Source organism: Chamaea fasciata, unplaced genomic scaffold (genome assembly GCF_029207755.1).
Source record: "Chamaea fasciata isolate MVZ Bird 193981 ecotype frontalis unplaced genomic scaffold, bChaFas1.0.hap1 SCAF_8, whole genome shotgun sequence".
NCBI classification, from domain to species: Eukaryota; Metazoa; Chordata; class Aves; order Passeriformes; family Sylviidae; genus Chamaea; species Chamaea fasciata.
The window spans coordinates 2,620,202-2,639,920 of record NW_027094093.1 but is presented as its reverse complement, the minus strand read 5'-3'; the positions used below and the strand labels follow the sequence as shown (position 1 = coordinate 2,639,920).

The 19,719-nt window shown below is 46.0% G+C and overlaps 1 protein-coding gene and 1 long non-coding RNA gene across 2 annotated transcripts in view; one reads left to right on the top strand and one right to left on the bottom strand.

Annotated features, from left to right (window-relative positions):
• LOC136293086 (uncharacterized) overlaps positions 1–7,862 on the bottom strand; it is a 21,474-nt gene extending 13,612 nt beyond the window's left edge. The window contains exon 1 of the long non-coding RNA XR_010722080.1: positions 7,523–7,862. This is a non-coding gene — a long non-coding RNA (uncharacterized lncRNA). The remainder of the gene's footprint in view (positions 1–7,522) is intronic.
• Positions 7,863–9,241: 1,379 nt separating this feature from the next.
• Positions 9,242–19,719, top strand: part of IQCA1 (IQ motif containing with AAA domain 1) — an 87,199-nt gene continuing 76,721 nt past the window's right edge. Inside the window, exons 1-4 of the mRNA XM_066189309.1 lie at positions 9,242–9,649; positions 12,584–12,697; positions 14,566–14,751; positions 15,442–15,513. Coding sequence (XP_066045406.1) covers positions 9,242–9,649; positions 12,584–12,697; positions 14,566–14,751; positions 15,442–15,513 — 780 coding nt within the window. The remainder of the gene's footprint in view (positions 9,650–12,583; positions 12,698–14,565; positions 14,752–15,441; positions 15,514–19,719) is intronic.

The window sequence follows — 19,719 nt, the reverse complement described above, 5'->3', positions numbered from 1 at the left end:
GAAAATTCCACTGCTTTCCAGTCAGGCAGATCCTTGGTTCAGGAGAGCAAGGTGGGATGAGAGGAGTAAAGATACAACATCCCCAAGGGCAGGGCAGACAGTGTCTGGGGGCTGTGTCCAAGGACAGACCCTACACAGCCTCCAGCTGGAGGAAACCTTGGTTACATCCCTGGTGGATCCAACGCAGGGCTTGTATAAATCATGCCTAGCACTCTCATGGAATCACTTAGGTGAAGTTCACAAGGTAGTGGAGAGTCATCTGAACTGTGCTCTTTAAAAGAAAAAAAAAAAAAAAAAAGAGATAAAGGAAGAAAGAAAAAGAAAAAGCCACAAAAGTAGCGTTTGACCTCCTCTTCGGAGTTATCTCAGAATCTGTCATTCCTACCCAGTCTCTGAATCATGGCTGCTGTTATTTGAACCAGATTAACAGCAAAGGAATTAAGCTGAGCATAGCTGGTAAAAATACTTATTCTTCAGCTGGTTTGGCTCAGTTTAATTTTAATAGAGACAGGGCTTTTTAGCATTTCCTATGGCATTGTCAACACTGAACAGCAAATCCACATAAACGTGCTCATATGTCCACGCCACATGACAGAAACACACATCCAGTCCTGTTTCTGAGCAAGGTGCTGGTGAGGGACTCCAATTTGTGTGTTGAAGCTCTTTGGCTCAGGTTGCTGTAATGACATTGGAGCTGTGCACAGCACAAGATTTGTAGCTGGGCTAATCCAGCCCTTCCTAAACACGAGTCAGAGTTGGATCTCAAATAAGTTACCGAGGCTACTGTTAACGTGGTTGGTTGTAGTGAGGTTATGCTGGCTGTGTACCATAAATCAGAGTTGCTAAGGCTGGAAAAGCCCTCTGAGAGCATCAAGACCAAGTCTCTACCCACCACTAACCCAATTCCCAGGTGTCACATCCAAGTGGCCTTTTAAATCCATCCAGGGATGGGGGATGCACCACTTTCTTCTTTCCATGAAGAAATTTTTGCTGATATCCAGTCTATCCCAGATCCTCCCAGGAGCTAAATGGGGTTTACCAAGAGGGCTGGAGAGGGACTTTTCACACAAGTATGAAGTATTAGGACAAGGGGAATGGCCTTAAGCAGGAGGGCAGGTAAAGATTGGATATAAAGGAAAAATTCTTCCCTGTGAGGGTGGGCAGGCCCTGGCACAGGGTGCCCAGAGAAGCTGTGGCTGCTCCTGTATCCCTGGCAGTGTCCAAGGCCAGGTTGGATGGGGCTTGGAGCAGCCTGGGATAGTGGAAAGTGTCCCTGCCCATGGCAGGGGGTGGGTGGAAGGAGATGGACTTTCAGGTCCCTTCCAACCCAAACCATTCCATGATTCTGTTATTCTATAAACCTACTCCAGTGCAACTTGAGGCCGTTCCCAAGGTATTTTAAATGCCATGTGACAAAAATGACTTAGAACAGCCTGCCTTACCTGAAGGCAGTGAGGCAATAATTAAAGGGGGTTATGAGGAAGAACTTTGGTTCTTCAGAAATAGAAATGCCACACAGCTTTCCTTGAGCTTGAGGTAAACCTTGAGTTCCGATGCATGTTCCCTATCATCAAGGTCCTGTGATTCTAAGAGGTGTGGGCTAAAACAGAAAGTTTAATTCCACTGCCTCAGCAAGTTCTGTGTCAGGGCAGAGAGGATGCTCAGAGAGCAGCACATGTTCTCTTAGGGTCACTAAGTCCAGCAGCCAGCCAGGGGAAAAGTCAGCATGTCCAGACATGCCTGGCGTTTTCTAGGGACAGTCTCAGCACTCGGGAGGGAACAGAGCCATTAAGTGCAGGGTGATTAAAAAGTGCTGGACTATCTCACTTCCCAAAGCACTCAGCCCCAGCATTTGCATGCAGACGTACCTTCTGTTCCAGACACTGGAGATTCACAGAGATCCTGCTGCATTTATGTTTTCCTGCTGTGTTTTCTCATCTTTTATGGATTTGTTTAGCCTCTCCTTGACCCCCGTGGGATCCTGACCAGTGATTTCTTACCTTGCCCCCCCGACAGCCCTTGTCCAGGCACGTTTCAAAGCCGAGTCTTGGCACTGCTACCACTCCTGCCAGGTTTTAATCAGCTACAAGACATTTGCCGCTGCCACCGAGGAGCTTTAAACAATCAAAGCGCTCTAAAATTTAATCTTGTGTCACAAATAGAATTTATATTAATTCAATGGTAAAATACTGATCTAAGGACAAGATCCTGAGCATCTCCCTTCCTGCTTCCAACAGAAACAACCAAAGCAGAGCTCTGTGTTTTATATCACTTCCCCAAGGCTCAGCTGAAGAAAACTAATGCTGCAAAAACCCAAACGTGAAAAAATGTCAGTGCAACTTCTAATCCCCTCTCCTGTCCCTGCCATGTTCTGTGGCTGCATTACGATGCAGTTTCTGATGCTGTGATCACATCCTATTTTCTTCCCACTGGGCCCAGCCTCATTCAGCCATTGGGCCGTTGTTGAATATTTCTTTTTATCCCCTCGTTCAGCGTCTGGCCCCAGGCCATATTCTTCAAATTCCATCCAAACGCCACAATTATTAGCTTCCTCCTGGGCATTCCTTGCATGTTCTCTCTCATACATCTCCCAAGCAGTCACAGGTTCATCTCTGCCCCTCTTTCCACCCCTGGTGAGCATTAGCACATCATCTTGCTTATGTTAAAGCAGGAAATCAGAGACAGGATCAAATTGATCACAGCTAAGACTCAAAGCTGCAACTCCCTCCTGTGCCTCCCTTCATACTTAATGAGCAGGTAGGGAAAGATCTTATGTATTACTTGTTCAGTGTCTCCTCTGGGAGAAAGCATTGTCCAGTGGAAATATCCCAGCAACACTTGTGCTGGAAAACAGGGGAAAAAAAAGAAGCCCCCAGTTTTCAAGAATCTGAGTAGATGGTGTCAACTTTGAGCTTAAAGCCCCCTGCTCCCGGCAGGGGGTAGAGCAGCACCCAGACACAGCCCTTCATGCATGGAATTGTAGGCAGCTGGATGGGTAATTGCCCCTTCATTTTCTAAGGAAGAGAGGGGTAAAAAGAAAAAAATTCCATAGGAAGGTTAAAGCCGAAATAAACTTTGTTGTCAGAAGGGGTAAAGTGTGTTATAGGCAAACACTGCTTGGAAGGAAAAAATTCTGCTTGCAAAGGAGAGGAGGCTGCTGTTTACATTAACACAGAATATTCCTTGGGGTGGAAAGGAACCTTAAAGCCCATCTCCTTCCACACCCTGTCATGGGCAGGGACTCCTTCCACTAGCCCAGGGTGCTCTAAGTCCAGTGTCCAACCTGGCCTTGGACACTTCCAGGCATCCAGGGGCAGCCACAGCTTTTCTGGGCACCCTGCGCCAGGACCCTGCCCACCCTCAGAGGGACAAAATTCTTCCCAGTATCCCATTTAATCTTACCCTCTGGCCATTGGAAGACATTCCCCCTTGTCCTGGCCCTCTGGGCCCTTGTCAATAGTGTCTCTCCATCTTTTTTGCAGGTTCCCTTCAGGTACTGGAAGGCTGCAGTTAGGTCCACCCAAAGCTTCTCTTCTCCAGCATTCCCGATTCTCCCAGCCTTTCCCCACAGCAGAGCTGCCCCATCCCTGGGATCACCCTGGTGCCTTCCTCTGGACTGTCTCCAGCTGCTCCAGGTCCTTGCTGTGCTGGGCCCCAGGGCTGGGGCAGCTCTGCAGGGGGGGGTCTCACCTGAGCAGGGCAGAGAAGCAGAATTCCCCCCTTTCCTTCTGCCCACACTGTGGGATCAGCCCAGGGCACGACTCTCCTGCTGACCCCAGAGGGAAGGGCAGCCCCCAGCCCAGGCAGGAGCTGCAGCCTGGGGGAAGGGAGGGCAGCCGTTGGAGCGTTTGATAGCCCAGAATAGCATTTCCCACACCTTAATTGCTTTGCCATGTACAAAAATGGGGTTTTGTCAGAAAACCAGAAGAAAACTCTTTGGTTTTTTTCCTGCCAGCCTTGTTGTTTGGCCGGAGCAGGTGCTTGAGACCTGCTGAGGTGTGTTGCTGCTGCTGCTGCATGAAGCTGCTTCCTTGGCTTCCCTGCGGTTTCCCATTACATTTCTGCCACACAAATCTTTTATCCCCCCTTCACTTTCTGTCATAGTACCCAGGACTGAAATTGGAGATGACAGTAGCACAGAGCTGTTCACGTTAACAATGACAGCAGGCTGTGTGCTTTCTCCTCTTGTCACAACCAAAGCCTACTGAGGTTTATCCTTTATTTTCCCCCAAACGCTTCCAGCTCTGTAAAACATCGTGGCTGGAGCAAGCCTGCTTAAAAAGTCATCTGGCAGAGTCACATCCACCACCAGCTGAGAAGTTTGGCATAATTGTGAGACTAATCTTATTTTAGGAGCACGGCAGGCTTAAACAGGCTCGTGAGCCTGAACTGCTCCAGACTGCAGGCTTTGAAATCAGTAATTCATTCCAACAACCTTTCAGTCAGTTTGGTTCACAGAATCAGTGCTGAGTTGGAAGGAACCCCCCAGGGCCATCGATCCAACTCCTGGCCCTGCACAGGACCCCCCAAGAACCCCACCCCGTGCCTGAGAGCATTGTCTAAACACTTCCTGAACCCAGACGGGTTGTGTCCTAAGGCCACACTGATCTCTGATTCTGCCTGCACCTCTCCAACACAAAAAATGTTTGCCTATAATAAGACAAAAGAAGGGGCTACTCCTATAATGTAATCACCATGCTCTCCCTACCTGTGAGGGAACAGGGAACTGCTGACCTGCGTCGGCCAGCAGTCATCCTGAGCCTGGTAATTTTTAGAAAGAGAGAAGGGGAAAAAAAAGTTTAAAAAAAAAAAAAAAGAAAAGCAGCAGCATTAAAAACCCTTTTTCCTCGCAGGGCCTCACTTTCCCCTCCCAACCTTTGTCTCTTGTTTCTTTATTTTCCAGAGGCTGCAGGGCAGGGTTTCCCTCCCCCGTGTTTGCCCAGGGTTTAGCACAATGCCTGACCTGTCAGGCTCGGAGTGTGGCAAGAGGACCCTGAGCAGTGGCCCCTGCGTGCCCTTCCTTGTCACCAGCCCCACGTCTGGGTCCCCTCTGCTCTTGTGTTCTGTGCCAGGCTCCTTGAGCCCTGCTCCACATCCCAAACCCTGTGGCACTTTCTCCAGCCCCCAGCACAGCCCCGTCTCGTTTCTGAGAAAGAAATACAAGGTGGGTTTGCAGTGGCAGCAGAGGTTCCTTCAGCAGTGTTTTAACACACACGATTTAGCGCTCCTTTAATCACACAGGAGTTTCCAGACGAGGTGAGGAAAGCTGGAGTCAGAGTCAAATGTTCTCCCTTCCACCTCCTTCCATCCATCAGGATAAACCAGCACTGCACTGCTGCAGCTGCAGCATGGGAAAGCAGGAGATATTCCTGAGGGCAGCCCAGAAAAAGCAGACATCAAAAAAGCCAGGATTCAGCCCATACACAAATCCAGAGACAAACTGTGCCATGTCCTGGAATAACAGGAATAGTGTTCCCTTTGGCAGTGAGTAAAACACAGAGACGCTCTGGGGGGGGGAAGAAGAAAAGCCACACAAAGGTAACCCCAGTGATGCCAGCTTCTTCTCCTGGCTGAGGAGGGGCCTGAGGGACAGTTTGCATGCTCAGCACAAACCCTTCCAGGAAGGGCATGCTTAAGCCTTAAAACCAGTCCAACACCAGCGAGCAGGCTCACCTCAGCTGGACTCAAAACCAACACGCTTTTCCAAGCGTTAGGAGAGATGGGTCAAGCAAACATGCAGAGTTAGAGGGCCCTACAATACTAAAAAAAGGCATGTGCAATTTGGCAGGATTTTAAACGTCTCTTTGTAACTTCAGCAGGAGGAAAACTCTACGTTATTAAGCTTTACAGTAAATAAGGTGAGCAGGCTTTGTTTTGAGCAATAAAAGTGAGATTTGACCTGGCAATCAGGCTATGGGCAAAAAAAACTCCTTACGCCCATGTTTTAGACTCTGTTTCTACTTTGTGGGAGTGAAGGGACATCAGTGAGCAGTTAAAGCTCTGACCTTCCCTCCAAGCTGCAGGCTGCCAGAAATCACTCTGGGGTCTCTGGAGTTCAGTCACTTGATGTGCTTGTTCCTCATCCCATTACAGCACTGCTTATTTTGCCCATAACACCCCTATTTGGGAGTTGCTATGACAATTTGTAGCATTATTTACAGTGCTGTATGCAGAGAGAGAGATCAAGAGATAGCTTTATTTTCCAGGATTTTATTTTCTTAAGCCTTGAATAGGAAAGTTATGCTCAGTCCTGCTAATTACCTGCACTAATAGGTGAGTTAGAGGTTCTAATCCAACCTAAATCTGATGGAATATCCTTGGACACAGACACAGCTCAGAGCAGAACAGAAATGAGCCTACAAGATGGACCAGTAACAGTAAATAGAACCCCAGCGCATTCAAGGCTGCATTGTCCTCCCCCTGCAGCGTGTGGAAGCAATTTTGAGGGAGTTCACAACTTAATGTAAAGGGACACTGAGCAAATAGGCAAAAATTCCAATAGGGACTTAGGGATCACACACTGTCTGATTCACAGGCAAGGAGGGGCAGTGCTCTCCTTTGCTTTTAAGGCCTAACCTTGAAGTTACTCCTCCTGACTACTCCTGAGCACATTTGTCTCTAAAGCTGAAGGGCTCCTCTGCCTCACAGCAGCTCTGCCAAGTCCTCCAAAAGGAGCTCGAAACACCAGGCACATCTCATCCTTCAGACTAGTCCAGAAGGGCTCACATTTGGGCTCCAGTAAAACCTGGAATAACCATTCTAATCCTATTTTGGGGATGTGTCCTCTAGTTTTTAAGCAGGGTGAAGCAATGCAACACTCAAATCAGATTTCCGCTTGCCCTGTTCTGTTATCCAGTATCTGCTGTCCCCATCCCATGCCTAAGAAACTGGGGGGTCAGGTCCCCCAAGGTGTCAGTCACCCTGAACACAGCAGGTACGTCGGGCTACCAGCCACAATTTTATCACTTTCACGTGCACCTTTTCCTTCAGAACTTCATTTTATCGTCCTTTCCCTTGCCCTCATTTACCCAAAACGCCGCTCTTGCAAAAGCCACAATCATCCCATAATATCCATAGTCTTAACATCTGACCCACGGCAACCGTGCTTGCAATCATCCCGGTGCTTATCTGATAAACTAATGCTTTATGGAATCAATTATGCGCTATCTGCAGCGCCTCGTGGTAACGTCCTCCGAAGGCTGCGGCGCTGCAGCCCCCTCCTCCCTCCTCAAGCCATTCCCAATTTGAAAAGAAACGGGATATTAGCTGGCTCAGCAGGAGGAACCACTTGACATTCCTCAGTCCGAGGAGGGAGAGAGGGAGATTATTGTCAATCGGAGCGGGCTCGGCGCGGCGCAATCCAGCGTCTCCTTGCAGTAACCTGCACGGGAAGGGCTCCAGCCCTAGGATCCCCACGGCTCATAAATCAGCTGGATGGCTGTGGGGACACCCCACAGGGCTGGGCTTCCTCAGAGGTTGTCAACCTCTCCACTATCTGTGAGAAATCGTACAAAGTACGTACAACACTGTGCCGTTTCCTCCTGCGCTGGAAAATCCGTGTGCCTCACATCCTTCCGTGTCCCGGCTCCTGTTCACGCTGGCCTTGCTTGTCCCCATCTTCTCCCCTCTGCCGGGTGTACTCTGTTTATCTCCTGCACCTGGGTTAATTGCTGCAATTGACTGATACGGGTGGTGCAATGGGATGTCAATGAAGTAGGGAAAAAAAAAAAAAAAAAGGAAGTGGAAAGACCTGGGTGGGCTGCAGAAGCATTAGGAAAAGCAAGGCCAGCTGCATCCTGCAGAAAGCCAGGTCAGCTGAAGAGTATAATACGCCCTTTAAAACATTAATGGTGTAAATTCAATAGCAGGGTTTGGGCTGTTGGTGTTTTTGCTGACTGCAGGGGGGAGTCCCACAGCCCTATCACCACCCAGGGCATGCAGGGCACCCCACGCTCAGGACACTCAAGGGCTGGAGTTTGTCCTGTCCCACCCCAGACTTCCCTCTTGCAGCACAAGCCTTGGGTCACTCTGACCTCCAGGACTGGGAATGATAAAATCAGCTCACAGAACTCCAGCATTTATTGTCATGCACAAACAATGCTAACATCTCTCCAGCTTTCTGGTCAGGACAAATACACCAACACTCTGCTCTCAAAGCTCATCTAACAAAGGCAGGGCCTTTAGCTATTCTCATCCCTCTTTGAGAAGCTCTAGGAACAGCAGCTTGGTTCAGCACATGGATGGGTCTAGATTGCACCATCGAGGCCAATGGCTTTCATTCCTAGGATTAAGGAGCAAGTCAGCTGTCCCTGTTTCCATGGCCACTGTTTTCCCCTCAGCATGACAATAAGAATTGAACTGGTTTTCTCCCAACACAACCAAGTGTCAGTGCAAAAGGAATTTCCTTGCTCTGTTCCTAGAGAGGCATTTTCAGAGATGTAGGATTTTTTAACACCTATCGCTGCCAAGAGTCTCCATCTGGCAAAGGAGAACAGGACCTAGAAGTGTCTTCACTGCCATAGGTGTTATTAACACCTTTCCTTGACAAACCTGCTGTTTGAGCCCTTCTCTGAATAAAAACCTCATTGCTCGTTTCTTGCTCCTTTCCTACCAAAACTATCCAGTGTACATCGTTATTGCTCCTGGAAATGGAGATGGCCTGAGGTGACAGCTTCCATGCCACATAATCTCATAGCCACCAGACCAGATATTTTGCAATTCCTTGGAGTGCAACAGTTGCTACCATAGAAATAAATCGAATTATTTTCCTCACCTTACATTTGAATTAGGGCCCATAGCTTCACTCTAGCATTGGCACCAACCCCACCCTTACCCTGCAGTTAACTCCAAGCAACCACTTCAGAAAGGCAGAACAGCTTTAGAAACATGAACTGGTCCTCATCTCAAAAATGCAGAGCCTCAAATAGTCCTTCCCCTATTGAAAGGCATTGGAGAGAGACATCTTTTCAATTAAACCATCTTCTCAATTAGCACAACTGAATAAAACTCCTGGCACTGTTGGGGGTTGTAACTTCAAGCATTTGAAGGATGCTTCAAGTGTTTTAGAATGAAGCTGAAAAGCTTTAAACTTATAAGCCTGTTTTAATAAAGCAGCATTTTAAGATTCCTATTTTTAAAATAAACCCAGAAATGTCTGCTAATGGTTTTCAAAATACTTTGTAGTTAAAAAATTCTCATTATAAATGTAATGGCTCACAGTTCCAGGCTTGCTTTGTGAGAAATGCAGACCCACAGAGCCCTGGCGTTGCCATGTGCTCACCCCTGCTCTCGTGTGAGGTTGACGCGGCCTCCTCTTTCCAACAGCGCTTACATCAAGATGTGGGCAGACACCCAGAGAGAGCTGGACACCATGCTCCAGAGGGAGAGAGAGGAGTTCCTCCAGCCAGAGGAGGACAGTGAGAAGGTGATGAAGATGTTGGCCACTGCCTACATCCAGTACCTGGAAATCTTCCGGAACCTGGAGGCAGCCCATGCCCACCTCATCCACCAGCAGAAGCGGGCGGCGGTGCGCCAGGTGCTGGACGGCGTCATCGGCCGCCTCCTGGAGATCAAGAGAGAGATGGTGGCCCTGGAGAAGTCTGAGTGCCACCACATGGATGGCATCCTGATGGACCTAAAGCGTATCCCGGTAGGGCTGCCTCGGTTGTGAGCTATTTCATAGGAAAGATGGGGTTTGTTTGTATTTCCTCACCAGGAAACTTCCATGTTTTTCACAGCTCATGGATGTGATCTTCCATGCAGAGGGCAGGGAAAGGGTAACACATAGTCTCAGGGTGAACAGAAAACATTTCAGGGCTTTGGGACATTTAGTAAGGGATTCGGGGGCTCAACTTATTTTCTCCTGACACTTCTAGTTGCAAGCAGCAATATTGAGAGGAACAGATGGCTCCCCAGCTGGTGTCACCATCATAATTTTGGGGGGTTTGACAGTGGAATGGCCTGTGCAGTGCCAGGAGTGCTGGAATCAGATGGCACTCACCTTTCTCAGCAAGGGAGGGGAGTCTTTGCCTGGCAGCAGGGAGGTGGGACCAGATGACCCTTGGGGGTCTCTTTCAATTTGACCCATTCCATGATTCCACATTGCAACATGAGTTTATATTCATAAAATCCCAGATTGGTTTGGGGTGGAAAGGACCTTAAAGCCCATCCGATGCCACCCCCTGCCATGGGCAGCGATGCCTTCCACTATCCCAAAGCCCTGTCCAACCTGGCCTTGGACACTTCCAGGGATCCAGGGGCAGCCACAGCTTCTCTGGGCACCCTGTGCCAGGGCCTCCCCATGCTCACAGGGAAGAATTCCTTCCCAATACCCAGTCTAAACCTACTCTCTGTCAGTAATAACTTCACAGCTTTGCTGTTAAGTGTCAGGAGCTTGACTCTGCCAGATTTTAATGTGGGGGGAGATAGAAAATGGGCCACTGATAAGTAAAGTAGAGTCCACTGCAGCCTGCCCTTCGTGGCACAGCGAAATCAGCACCGTGAATATGACAATGAGGCAAAGAGTGGAATCTGTGCTTTAAAAGCCGTAGGAAAAATGAGCTGGCAAAGGTGGCTCCTTCTCTCGCAGACAGCTCCATCTATTGTCACGTTGAGGTACCGCTGCTTTGCTAAAACCAGCCGAAATTCCTGCTGTTTTGGGATCCCAGCTCTGAGATAATTTGCCCGGTATCATAGCATCATCCTGAGATCTGCAAACGTTTTTCTGTTTGCCACTGCACATCTGCAAATTTCGGATAGGAATTGCCAAGAATTTTCACCAGTCCTTTACCTTCAACATTAATCACTATTTTAAACTAATTTAAACTGAGAGTATAAACAGATCTCCAGGGAAAATAATGCTTCAAACCATATTTTGAAATCCTTAGCACTGCTATTTTCATGACTCAGCAGTAAATCCATCTGCAGCAAAAAGTTGGCAAGTCTGAGAAGTCATGCCTGACATCTCCTCAAAAACAAGCATAAATTCAAATTCCTGCAACCACACCTTAATTTTAAGAAGGCATAACATACCTCCTTACCTCAAAAGAAATCAATCACTGGGGAGATTTCAGGTTTTTTCAAAGGAAACATTTTCCATGCTAGATAAGAATATGGATTTATGGGGTGTTCTTTCTAATAAAATATTAAAATAGTCTTGGTAACAGAGCAAAATTACTGGACAAATAAGTCCTGTTTCTCAAAGGATCTGCCCAGAAAGGATATCTCCAGTCATTCCTTTCCCTGTATTATCAGTGCTGAAGTCCTGCAGGGTTGAAGGCAGTGGACACAACATTTTATATCCTATGTGATGTTATTGCCTATTTTGTACTATGTCATTGCAAGGCCAAGCTTTCCCATTTCTCCAGTTCTGTACCTCGTGTCTTTGTGCAGTTGCCTTCCAACATCCATTTCCTGGGGTGATTGTGAAGTTATTTGGATCCATAAATCCCGTGTGGAGCTGGGAGTGGCTAAAAAGCGACGAATTTGACATGAGGTTAAACATCCCAAGCCTGACTTTTCAGTGCTGGGCCCCAAAAAGAGATTATGAAGAGAAGAAGGCTCCCCACCCCATCCAGCCCTGGCATTGGGGCTTTGACCTCTTTTTTCCTGTCAGTAAGTCACAATCCAGAATCACTTGGAATTAAAGGCCAGGTGAGACATCAGAGATACTCCTACACTGACTCTGCTCCCTGGCAGCCTAAAAATCCTCTCATCCTGCAAGAGGGTGTCCAGACAAACCCTTCATTTCTTATACCTCCAGATTTTAATCCACCCAGAGTGATTTGCACTCAGAGTACAGCATGTAATCATTTCCATCACCTACCAAGGGTTGTTGGAAGGTGCAAACAGGGAGCTTAGCGAGACAAATGTTTAGAAAACTTTATCAGACCAGACCTCTGGACTGATAAAATCATAAGCACAGCCCAACTTGGAAGCTTTCTTGTGGTGTCATGGTAGGGATGTCCCTTAGTGCATAGCTGATGGAATGGGGAATGAAATTGGGAGAAATGTAAATCATTTATATCTTTTTAATTATGGAAATTACATAAAACAGGCCCTTCTGGTCATGTCTGATTTTAAGAAGTGTCTGAGATACCACAGCCACAGGGAGACAGTTTGTCTACAGCTCAAAATACCTATTAAAAACCCTAGAGTTGTGCTTTGGTTCCTTATAATGGAAAAAAAAAATGGCAAGAGAACAGATCTATTTTTCATGTTGATTAAAACAAGAAGTGGGATGATCACACAACCAAAGGTATTCAGCTTGGTGGAAATCATGTTTAAATTTCTAGCAACCCTGCCAAATATTTTAGCAATTTGATAATATAATTGAGCCATTATAAGAAGAAAAAAATCTGGGCTCACATGGTTCACAAACTAGGTTGATTTATTTGTTTTTGTTGAATTAGGCCTAAAGTAATTGAAAAGTAACCGCAGCTGTTACAAAGGTCAAATTCCCCAATACTCAAAAAATATTCAACAACCTCTGTCCTTATTTTCTTCCTTTGTAAAGGTGTTCAGTTAATCAGTAACGTGATTTAAATACAGTCCTAAAAAGCATCTCGTGACTTTCTTCCTCCAGGAAGACATAGAAATACCCATCCCAAAGTATTTCATTAAAGACAACCTGAGAGTCCTGCAGGAGAGGGAGGAATACCTGCATGAGATTTTGCTGAATGCTGGCTTGCTAAAACAGGTAAATGTATCCCATACCCACGTATCATATTTGATTTGTTTAGTTTACAGGCACATGTGTCTGAACATGAGACACTGAAGTGAGAAGTGCTTTTACAGCAGTGAGGAAGTAAAAGTGTGTTTACAGATAAGGCACAAGCAGAAAGAAACCTTAGATTTCCCTGTCAAACAATAACCAGTTACATCTCAAGTGTGGGTAAGACTGAAATGATTCTGCTCTGCTTTCTGTGTGTGAGAGTGTCAGAAAGAGCAGCACTTTGGCCAAGTCAGTGCTTTATTTGTCTAACTAACCCTCATCATGTAATTAGTCCTGCTGAAACCAAGCTGTCCTGGCCCAGGATTCCTCACTGGAGCAGGCAGAACTGGGAGTTCAGGTCAGCACAACTGCTGGCATTCACTTGTTTATAACCTTAGCGAGTGCAGTTTCCCCCGTGCAACTACAGAGCTGCAGCTGCTGGGAGGAGCAGAAAAAATGAGTTTTGGCAGAGCAAAAGTCATTACAGACAAGTACAGCAGCTCTGCAGTGGAGGCTGCTCTGGATTTGATATACTTTTGACCTTTTGGGAGTGGCGTGTTGACCCCTGAAAGTAAGCAACTGTGCCTACATGCCTGGATAACTTGGATTCATGGATGTTGTAGCCATAAGAGACAGTGCTGATGGCCCACTTAGTCACACTGCTGCCCTGAATTCTCCAGCAGCGATTGTGCCTGTTGATCCCACAAAATAACAGAGGCAGAGTCCCCAGGGATGGAAAGAGCCCCAGGCAGAGTGCAGAGACAGAGCACAGGCTTCGCTGCTGCCAGAGGCTTTGCTGGGCCACAGGACAGCTCTGGGTGCGTTCTCTGCTCTTCTACTCGCCTGACATTGCTCTGGGGAGATCCTGTTTCAGCACAGTTTATCCTGAAGCCTCTTTGCTTCCCAGAGTTCTGCTCTTGCCCCTTCTCAGTATGGAATCCATTAGAGAGGAGGTTGTCTAGGGAGCAGCCAGCTCAGCCAGAGCGCCCTGCTCTGGCAGGGTCCAGCTCTCCCTTGGCAGGCTGCTACAGGGAGCCAGAGGATTCAATAAACAGCGATCAAACAGCCTCACCCAGTGTAAATCCAGTGTCCTGTGCTGCACTTCCAGCTCACTCACCACTGGGATTGCTGCAGGGTTGTCAGCACTTCTGCACCTCATCCTCTCAGGAAATCCTGGCTGCTGTGAAACCAACTGGAATTCTCCAGTGTCTGTGGCAGTGCTGTTAGGAGCAGTCCAACATAAATCAAAACCAGTGGAGTTCATCTCAGGAATCTGCTCTGCACATCGTTTGTGTGATTCTGTTCAGGAAATCTACTCTGTGTAATTCCGTCCTAGAAACCCCTGCTGAAAGTAATTGCCACACAATATCTATATAATAATTAAATATGAGCTGCCTCCAGTTGGGAGATGAACATCACGAAATTCAGCTTTTCCATGGGGAGCATGGGGGTTTCTCAGGAGTGAGAAGGGAGAATTCCTTCTGTTCTGATCCAATTTTCCCCTCTGGCTCAGAACAGCTCCTCCTTCCATTTTCATCGAAAGAACTGTGATCCCAGCAGCACATCCCAAAATCCTCCCTTCAGAAAAGGAAAGGAAAACATTCTAGAGCCTCAGAAAATCTCGTTTTTTGAAGGACAAAGCCCCATGGTTGTGTCTTTTTGCTCAAATGGATCCAGTTCAGTAGGACTGCGTGAGCCACTGTGGCTTCCCAGCGAAGCAGGTTTTCCTCATCACACATCAACAGGAGTCTCTGCTCTTTGTTTCCTGGGATATCATTTTCTGTCTGAGGCAGGCAATTAACAAAACCTAACTTTTCTTTGTTCACTCCTTTTTTCTGGCTGTGCTGTTGCAGGAACCTGTCACGGCCATGACACTTGAAGAAGGCATTAAAGTCATCCAAGTGGCAGAACGGGCTCGCCAGGGCCGCGCTCGAGCAGCGTTCATGAAGAGAATTTACCTTGAAGAGAAAAGACAAAGTAAAAAAGAGGACCAAGAGACAGGTAAAAATCCAGATGATGCTGCCACTTGCATTCAAAAGGTGAGTTTCTTGTGTAGCAACAGTTCTTGCAAAGCCAGATGACGGTGTTTTGGTCAGGAGAGCAGCTGTAGGCAGAAACACAGCTCACAGGGTGGGAAGCTTTCTGAAATGATCCATTTTAGGGTGTCCAGCAAGGTGAAATACATCATTTAAACCACTTTAAAAAATGAGACGGGACCCTAGATGTAAGATCAATGGAAGCAGTCCTACAGTGGCAATGCAGGATGACTGTGCAACTTACAAGTTGTTTTTCCATTCTGATTTTTATGACCTCAGTTGCTCTTTCTGGCCTCCGCTTGGAATTCAGTGCATCTCTGAATTCATGCCTTTTTCTGTGATCTCTAGGGGAAGGGTTCATTCCATATCTAGAAAAAAGGACAGAGGGAGGTCAGTGCTAAATTCTACAAAGAGTTCTTGCATATGAATAATTCGGACAGTTCAGCCTGATGAGAGCAGGACCTCAGCCTAAATCTTATGTCTAAACTTCATGAAGCAGTGGCAGCATGAGGGGGTAACAAACCTCAGAATTAGTTAAAAAAAAATATAGCAGATGGCAACCTGTTAAAAAGCAATAGTTTCAATTGTATATTGTGCCTTTCCTTCCTCTATTTGTTTTTTCCTGTGTCTGCCCCAGAAAAGGAAGCTGTACCAAGGCCCATTTATCTCATTAGAGTTGTGTTTACAATCCAGGTTTGGCGTGGGTACAGCCAGCGCAAGAGAACAGAGAAACTGAGAGAGGAGGAAATGATATTTCTGGGCATGGTAAGTGGGGCTGGGCCTTGAGAACAGAAAATGCCACACTCTTGTTTGTTCTTCAGGCTTTTATAATTCAGCCCAAGAGCAGAAATTAATTTCTACGATTTCTCCTGTTTTAAAAGGAGTCTCCGAGGAATACGGAATTCAAGTGAAATGATAAATGGCACAGGAGTAGCACAATTTGTCTTCTGCTGAATGGGCCTGTGTTGTCTGTACATTCTCCAATGTGTGTGGCAGATGTGGAAACTGGCTGTGGAGAATTTGCCCTGGGTTCCAGGGAATTTGACCTAGGCATGATCAGCAAGGAAATTTTTATTAATCAGCTTTTCAGTCATGATTTCAAGACTGGCGAGCTGCCTTATGTCTGGAGTAGAATTCATGAACGTTAGAAAAGCCCTCTATAATCATCAAGTGCTAGCATTAACCCAGCACTGCCAAGTCTACCCCTAACCCATGTCCCCCAGTGCCACATGACACATTTTTGAACACTTCTAGGGATGGTGGCTCTACCACTTAACTGGGCAGCCTGTTCCAATGCTTGACAGCCCTTACAGTGGGCTAAAATAATTATTTTTTTCCTATTATTCAATTAAACTAAAGAAGTAAAATCCTATTATCCCACCCCTTTGCAAGCCACTGCCTGTGTGTGTCAAGAGCAGGGAAGAGAAACCTAAGAACTGGCATGTTAATCCATCAGTATTCTCTAAGTCCATGTAAAAATAATCAAAATCTTCCTCACATCACACTGCAGAGGCACAGGGAAGTGAACATCTGGCTATAGTCAGTTAAATTGCACAGGGGTGAAAGAAAAAAGTTAAAGCACCCTTTCAACAAGGAATCTGTTCCTCCCACCCCCTTCCTTGCAGCAAACATCCGAAAAATAGGATAAATTCTTTACTGTTGACTTTTTTTTTGCCTCCCTCTGAGTTTTTGGTGGCACTAACAGGTGTCAAGCCTCACCCAAGTCCAGCTGCAATAGCACAGCCCTTGTACCAAGCTCCAGTAAAGTTCTAGTGAAGCAGCAGCACATCACAGAAACATTCAGCACTGCTCTGCATTTGTTAAGTTTATTTAGGCTTCCACGTTCTACGGTTCTTAAGTGATTAATTAAAAGCCCAAATTCTAAGTTTCTAGGATTCCAACAATTAATTTATAAACTGATAATTTAATTTTGATTCCAAACATGTTTTCTGCTTTTCCCAGGCAGTTTGGAGGATTTTTTTGCCCAGCAATGGAATTACCCTTAGCTGCTTTATAGGGTTCTGAAAACTGATTGTGCCTAGAGAATACATCTCACATCAGTGAGTTAAAAATAACATTAATACCTTACTTTTAGGTAGGAGAATGTACATTTGCCTAAGCTTTGCCATGTTAAATCCAGGTAACACCTTAGGGATTACTGCCTTTAATATCTGCTGGTCTCTAACAGCCAAACAGAACACTGGGTACCAGTTCTGCCTCTGTTTAAGACAAAATTCCCCGGGATTTTAACTAGTGCAGACCTAAATTCTTGGGATGTACTGAGCATGAGTTAGAAATGGCACCTTTTGCAGAACAAGGAATTGTTTCCTGTCAAATCCCATGACGTTTCTGTCAAGTCCTTAGGAAGGAAATCTAAATCTGGCATCAGTTATCTGAGGGTTCACAGCCAAGCCCTCATTTCATGGTGGCCAGTGTGGGAGGAGCTGGTAACGAGGATGTGAACAGCCTGGTTTATGGGGAGCATAATGTAATCTATATCATCAGAGGGATGAAGGGAATTAAAACCAAACACATCGAGTGCATTCAGTTCCTGACCTCCATTTAAAAGCAAAAGAATTGATGTTTGCTCCTCTGCACTCTGACTCATTGCTCTTTATCAAGTTTATAATCAAAGCATGTAGGGAAAAAAAATGATAACTCTAAATAAAATTTTAAAAAAATCTGTTCATCTTTCCAGGGGTTTTATATTCCCTTTTCCTTTCCATGCTGCATTCCCTTCCCTGGTTTCCAAAGGAAGCAGACATTGGTTCCCACTGATAAATAGGCAGGGAGCTCCAAAGGTCAGGTCCCTTTGATGTATGATCACGTCAGGCCTCAATAAAAAATGACCACAGATCTTCATGTGTAAATATGTTGAATTTGCTTTTCTAATGCTGCACGACTTAGATAAATTAGAAGACCCAACCATCCATTACTTCAGGTCCATCCCAAAGGACATTCGACTTTTGTTGCAATAAATATAATTTCTCTTATAATTAGGGCTTTTTAAAAAAAATGTCTGTGTTACTTTCAGACAAAGATTTCTTTGCACAAAGAGCTGATCCATTTGAAGTTCTGTGTAAAAGATTTCTGGGAAAATTCAATTGTGTTGGCCTACAAAATAGGAAAATAAGTGTCAAACCCGAGAATTGTCCAGTCTTTGGCTTAATTCAGTGTTATTTTCTTTACTCTCTACTTGCTTCACAAAAAATTTATGTATCTTTCCTGGAATTCGATTCTATTTCATCTTTTTGCTTGATGACAGAGAGCAAGCCTATGGTAGAGAGATTTTTTTGGCTCAAAAGTAAAGCCTCATTATTATTATTATTATTATTATTATTATTATTATTATTATTAATTAAAGCTCAATTGCAAAACCAGCATGATTCCCTCAGCACATGTTCTCCAAAGCCCTGATAAATCACACTTTGCAGTCCCAGTTTAATTTGTGAAGAGAAGCAAGCCTCCTAAGAGCACATATATCTTGATAACTGTATCCTGAGCTGCTTCCTGATCTTCCTCACATTCCTGCCACAGGGCTGTTTACTGCCAGCTCCAGTGTGACCACCAGAACCACTGCTCCAGGCACGGGGTTGTGTTTAAACCACACTGATGTGGCAGAAAAACACATGGACTTGTCTGAAAACACACACGTGATGTCTGAGCAAACCCACGTTTCCTTGCTCTGTTTTCCCATCCCAGCTCAATTTAACACACCGGGTTTTTAAACTGCTTCGTTCTTCTGGCATTTATAGATCTTCTGTCACTAAAAACCCCGTTCAGAGGTTATGATTGTTTAATTTTGCTGCAGAGCTCGGTGCAGCTGGGTATGTGACCTGGCTTTTGACAACTGCTGTGTCTCAGGGTAGTGCAGAATAGCCCGAGCCTGGTCCTGGATCCACCCTCAGCACTCTCCTGCAGGAAGTTATGCTTATAATCTCAGAGCACAGGCTACTGGAAAGAGGAAGGGCTGGGTTTAACCTGAAACATTAGGATAAGCAGTTTGCCATCAGGCTGATTTATGAGAGGGTAGGAGGATGTCGGGGACTGGAGGAACAGTTGGCTTAAAGCAATTAGGTGGGAAGAACACAGAGCCAGCATGTGCCCAGGTGTGGCCAAGGGCACCTGGCCTGTCACAGGGCTGATGTGGCCAGCAGGAGCAGGGAGGTGATGCCTCCCCTGTGCTGGGCACTGCTTCAAGTGCTCTGTTCAGTTCTACCTTCTTCTTCTCAAAGTATTCTGGAAGCCAGACCAAAAACTTCCAGTCAATGCTTTGGTAAATCCTCTGTTGTGTCTGGAGAAGTTAAAGTTTGCCACGTGCCTTATTTTGTCAGGATGTTCCAATGCTGGCAAGTAAAAGTTGTTATTGAACCTCCTGAGAATTTTGTTGTTTCTGGACCACCCAGAGTGAATCAAACTGCCTTCCCTAAACCTGCTGAGCAGGAATTTGAGGAGTCCAGGAAAAAAGAATACAGAAAGACAAGTTCCTCTCTCCACCTTTAGTGCTCTGATCCATTTTCCCCCAAGCCTCTTCTCCCTGGGCTGGGCTGACTCAGAACAGCCCCTCCTGCCATTTTCATCCAAAGAACTGCAATCCCAGCAGCACAGAAAACCATCCCTTCAGAAAAGTAAACATTCCACAGCTTAAGAAATTCTCCTGATTCTTTATGTCAAAGTCTCATGGTTCTTTATGTCCTTTCTCTCAAATGGATACAGTTCAGCAGGATGCATGAGCCATGTGGAGCCATTGTGGCTTCCTGCTGGAGCTTCAGGTTTTCCTCATCACACATCACCACGCCAGATCCAGCTTCTCCTGAAGGTCCTCAGAAAAACACATCTCCCAGAATATCAGACTTCCAAGATATTGCAGGACAAGCCAAAGCCCATTTTAGGGTCTCACAGCTGTGAATTTACACTTAGACAGCTCTATCCAAATTCGAGCCGTTTCCAAAGAGTTAGCGGTGCAATACC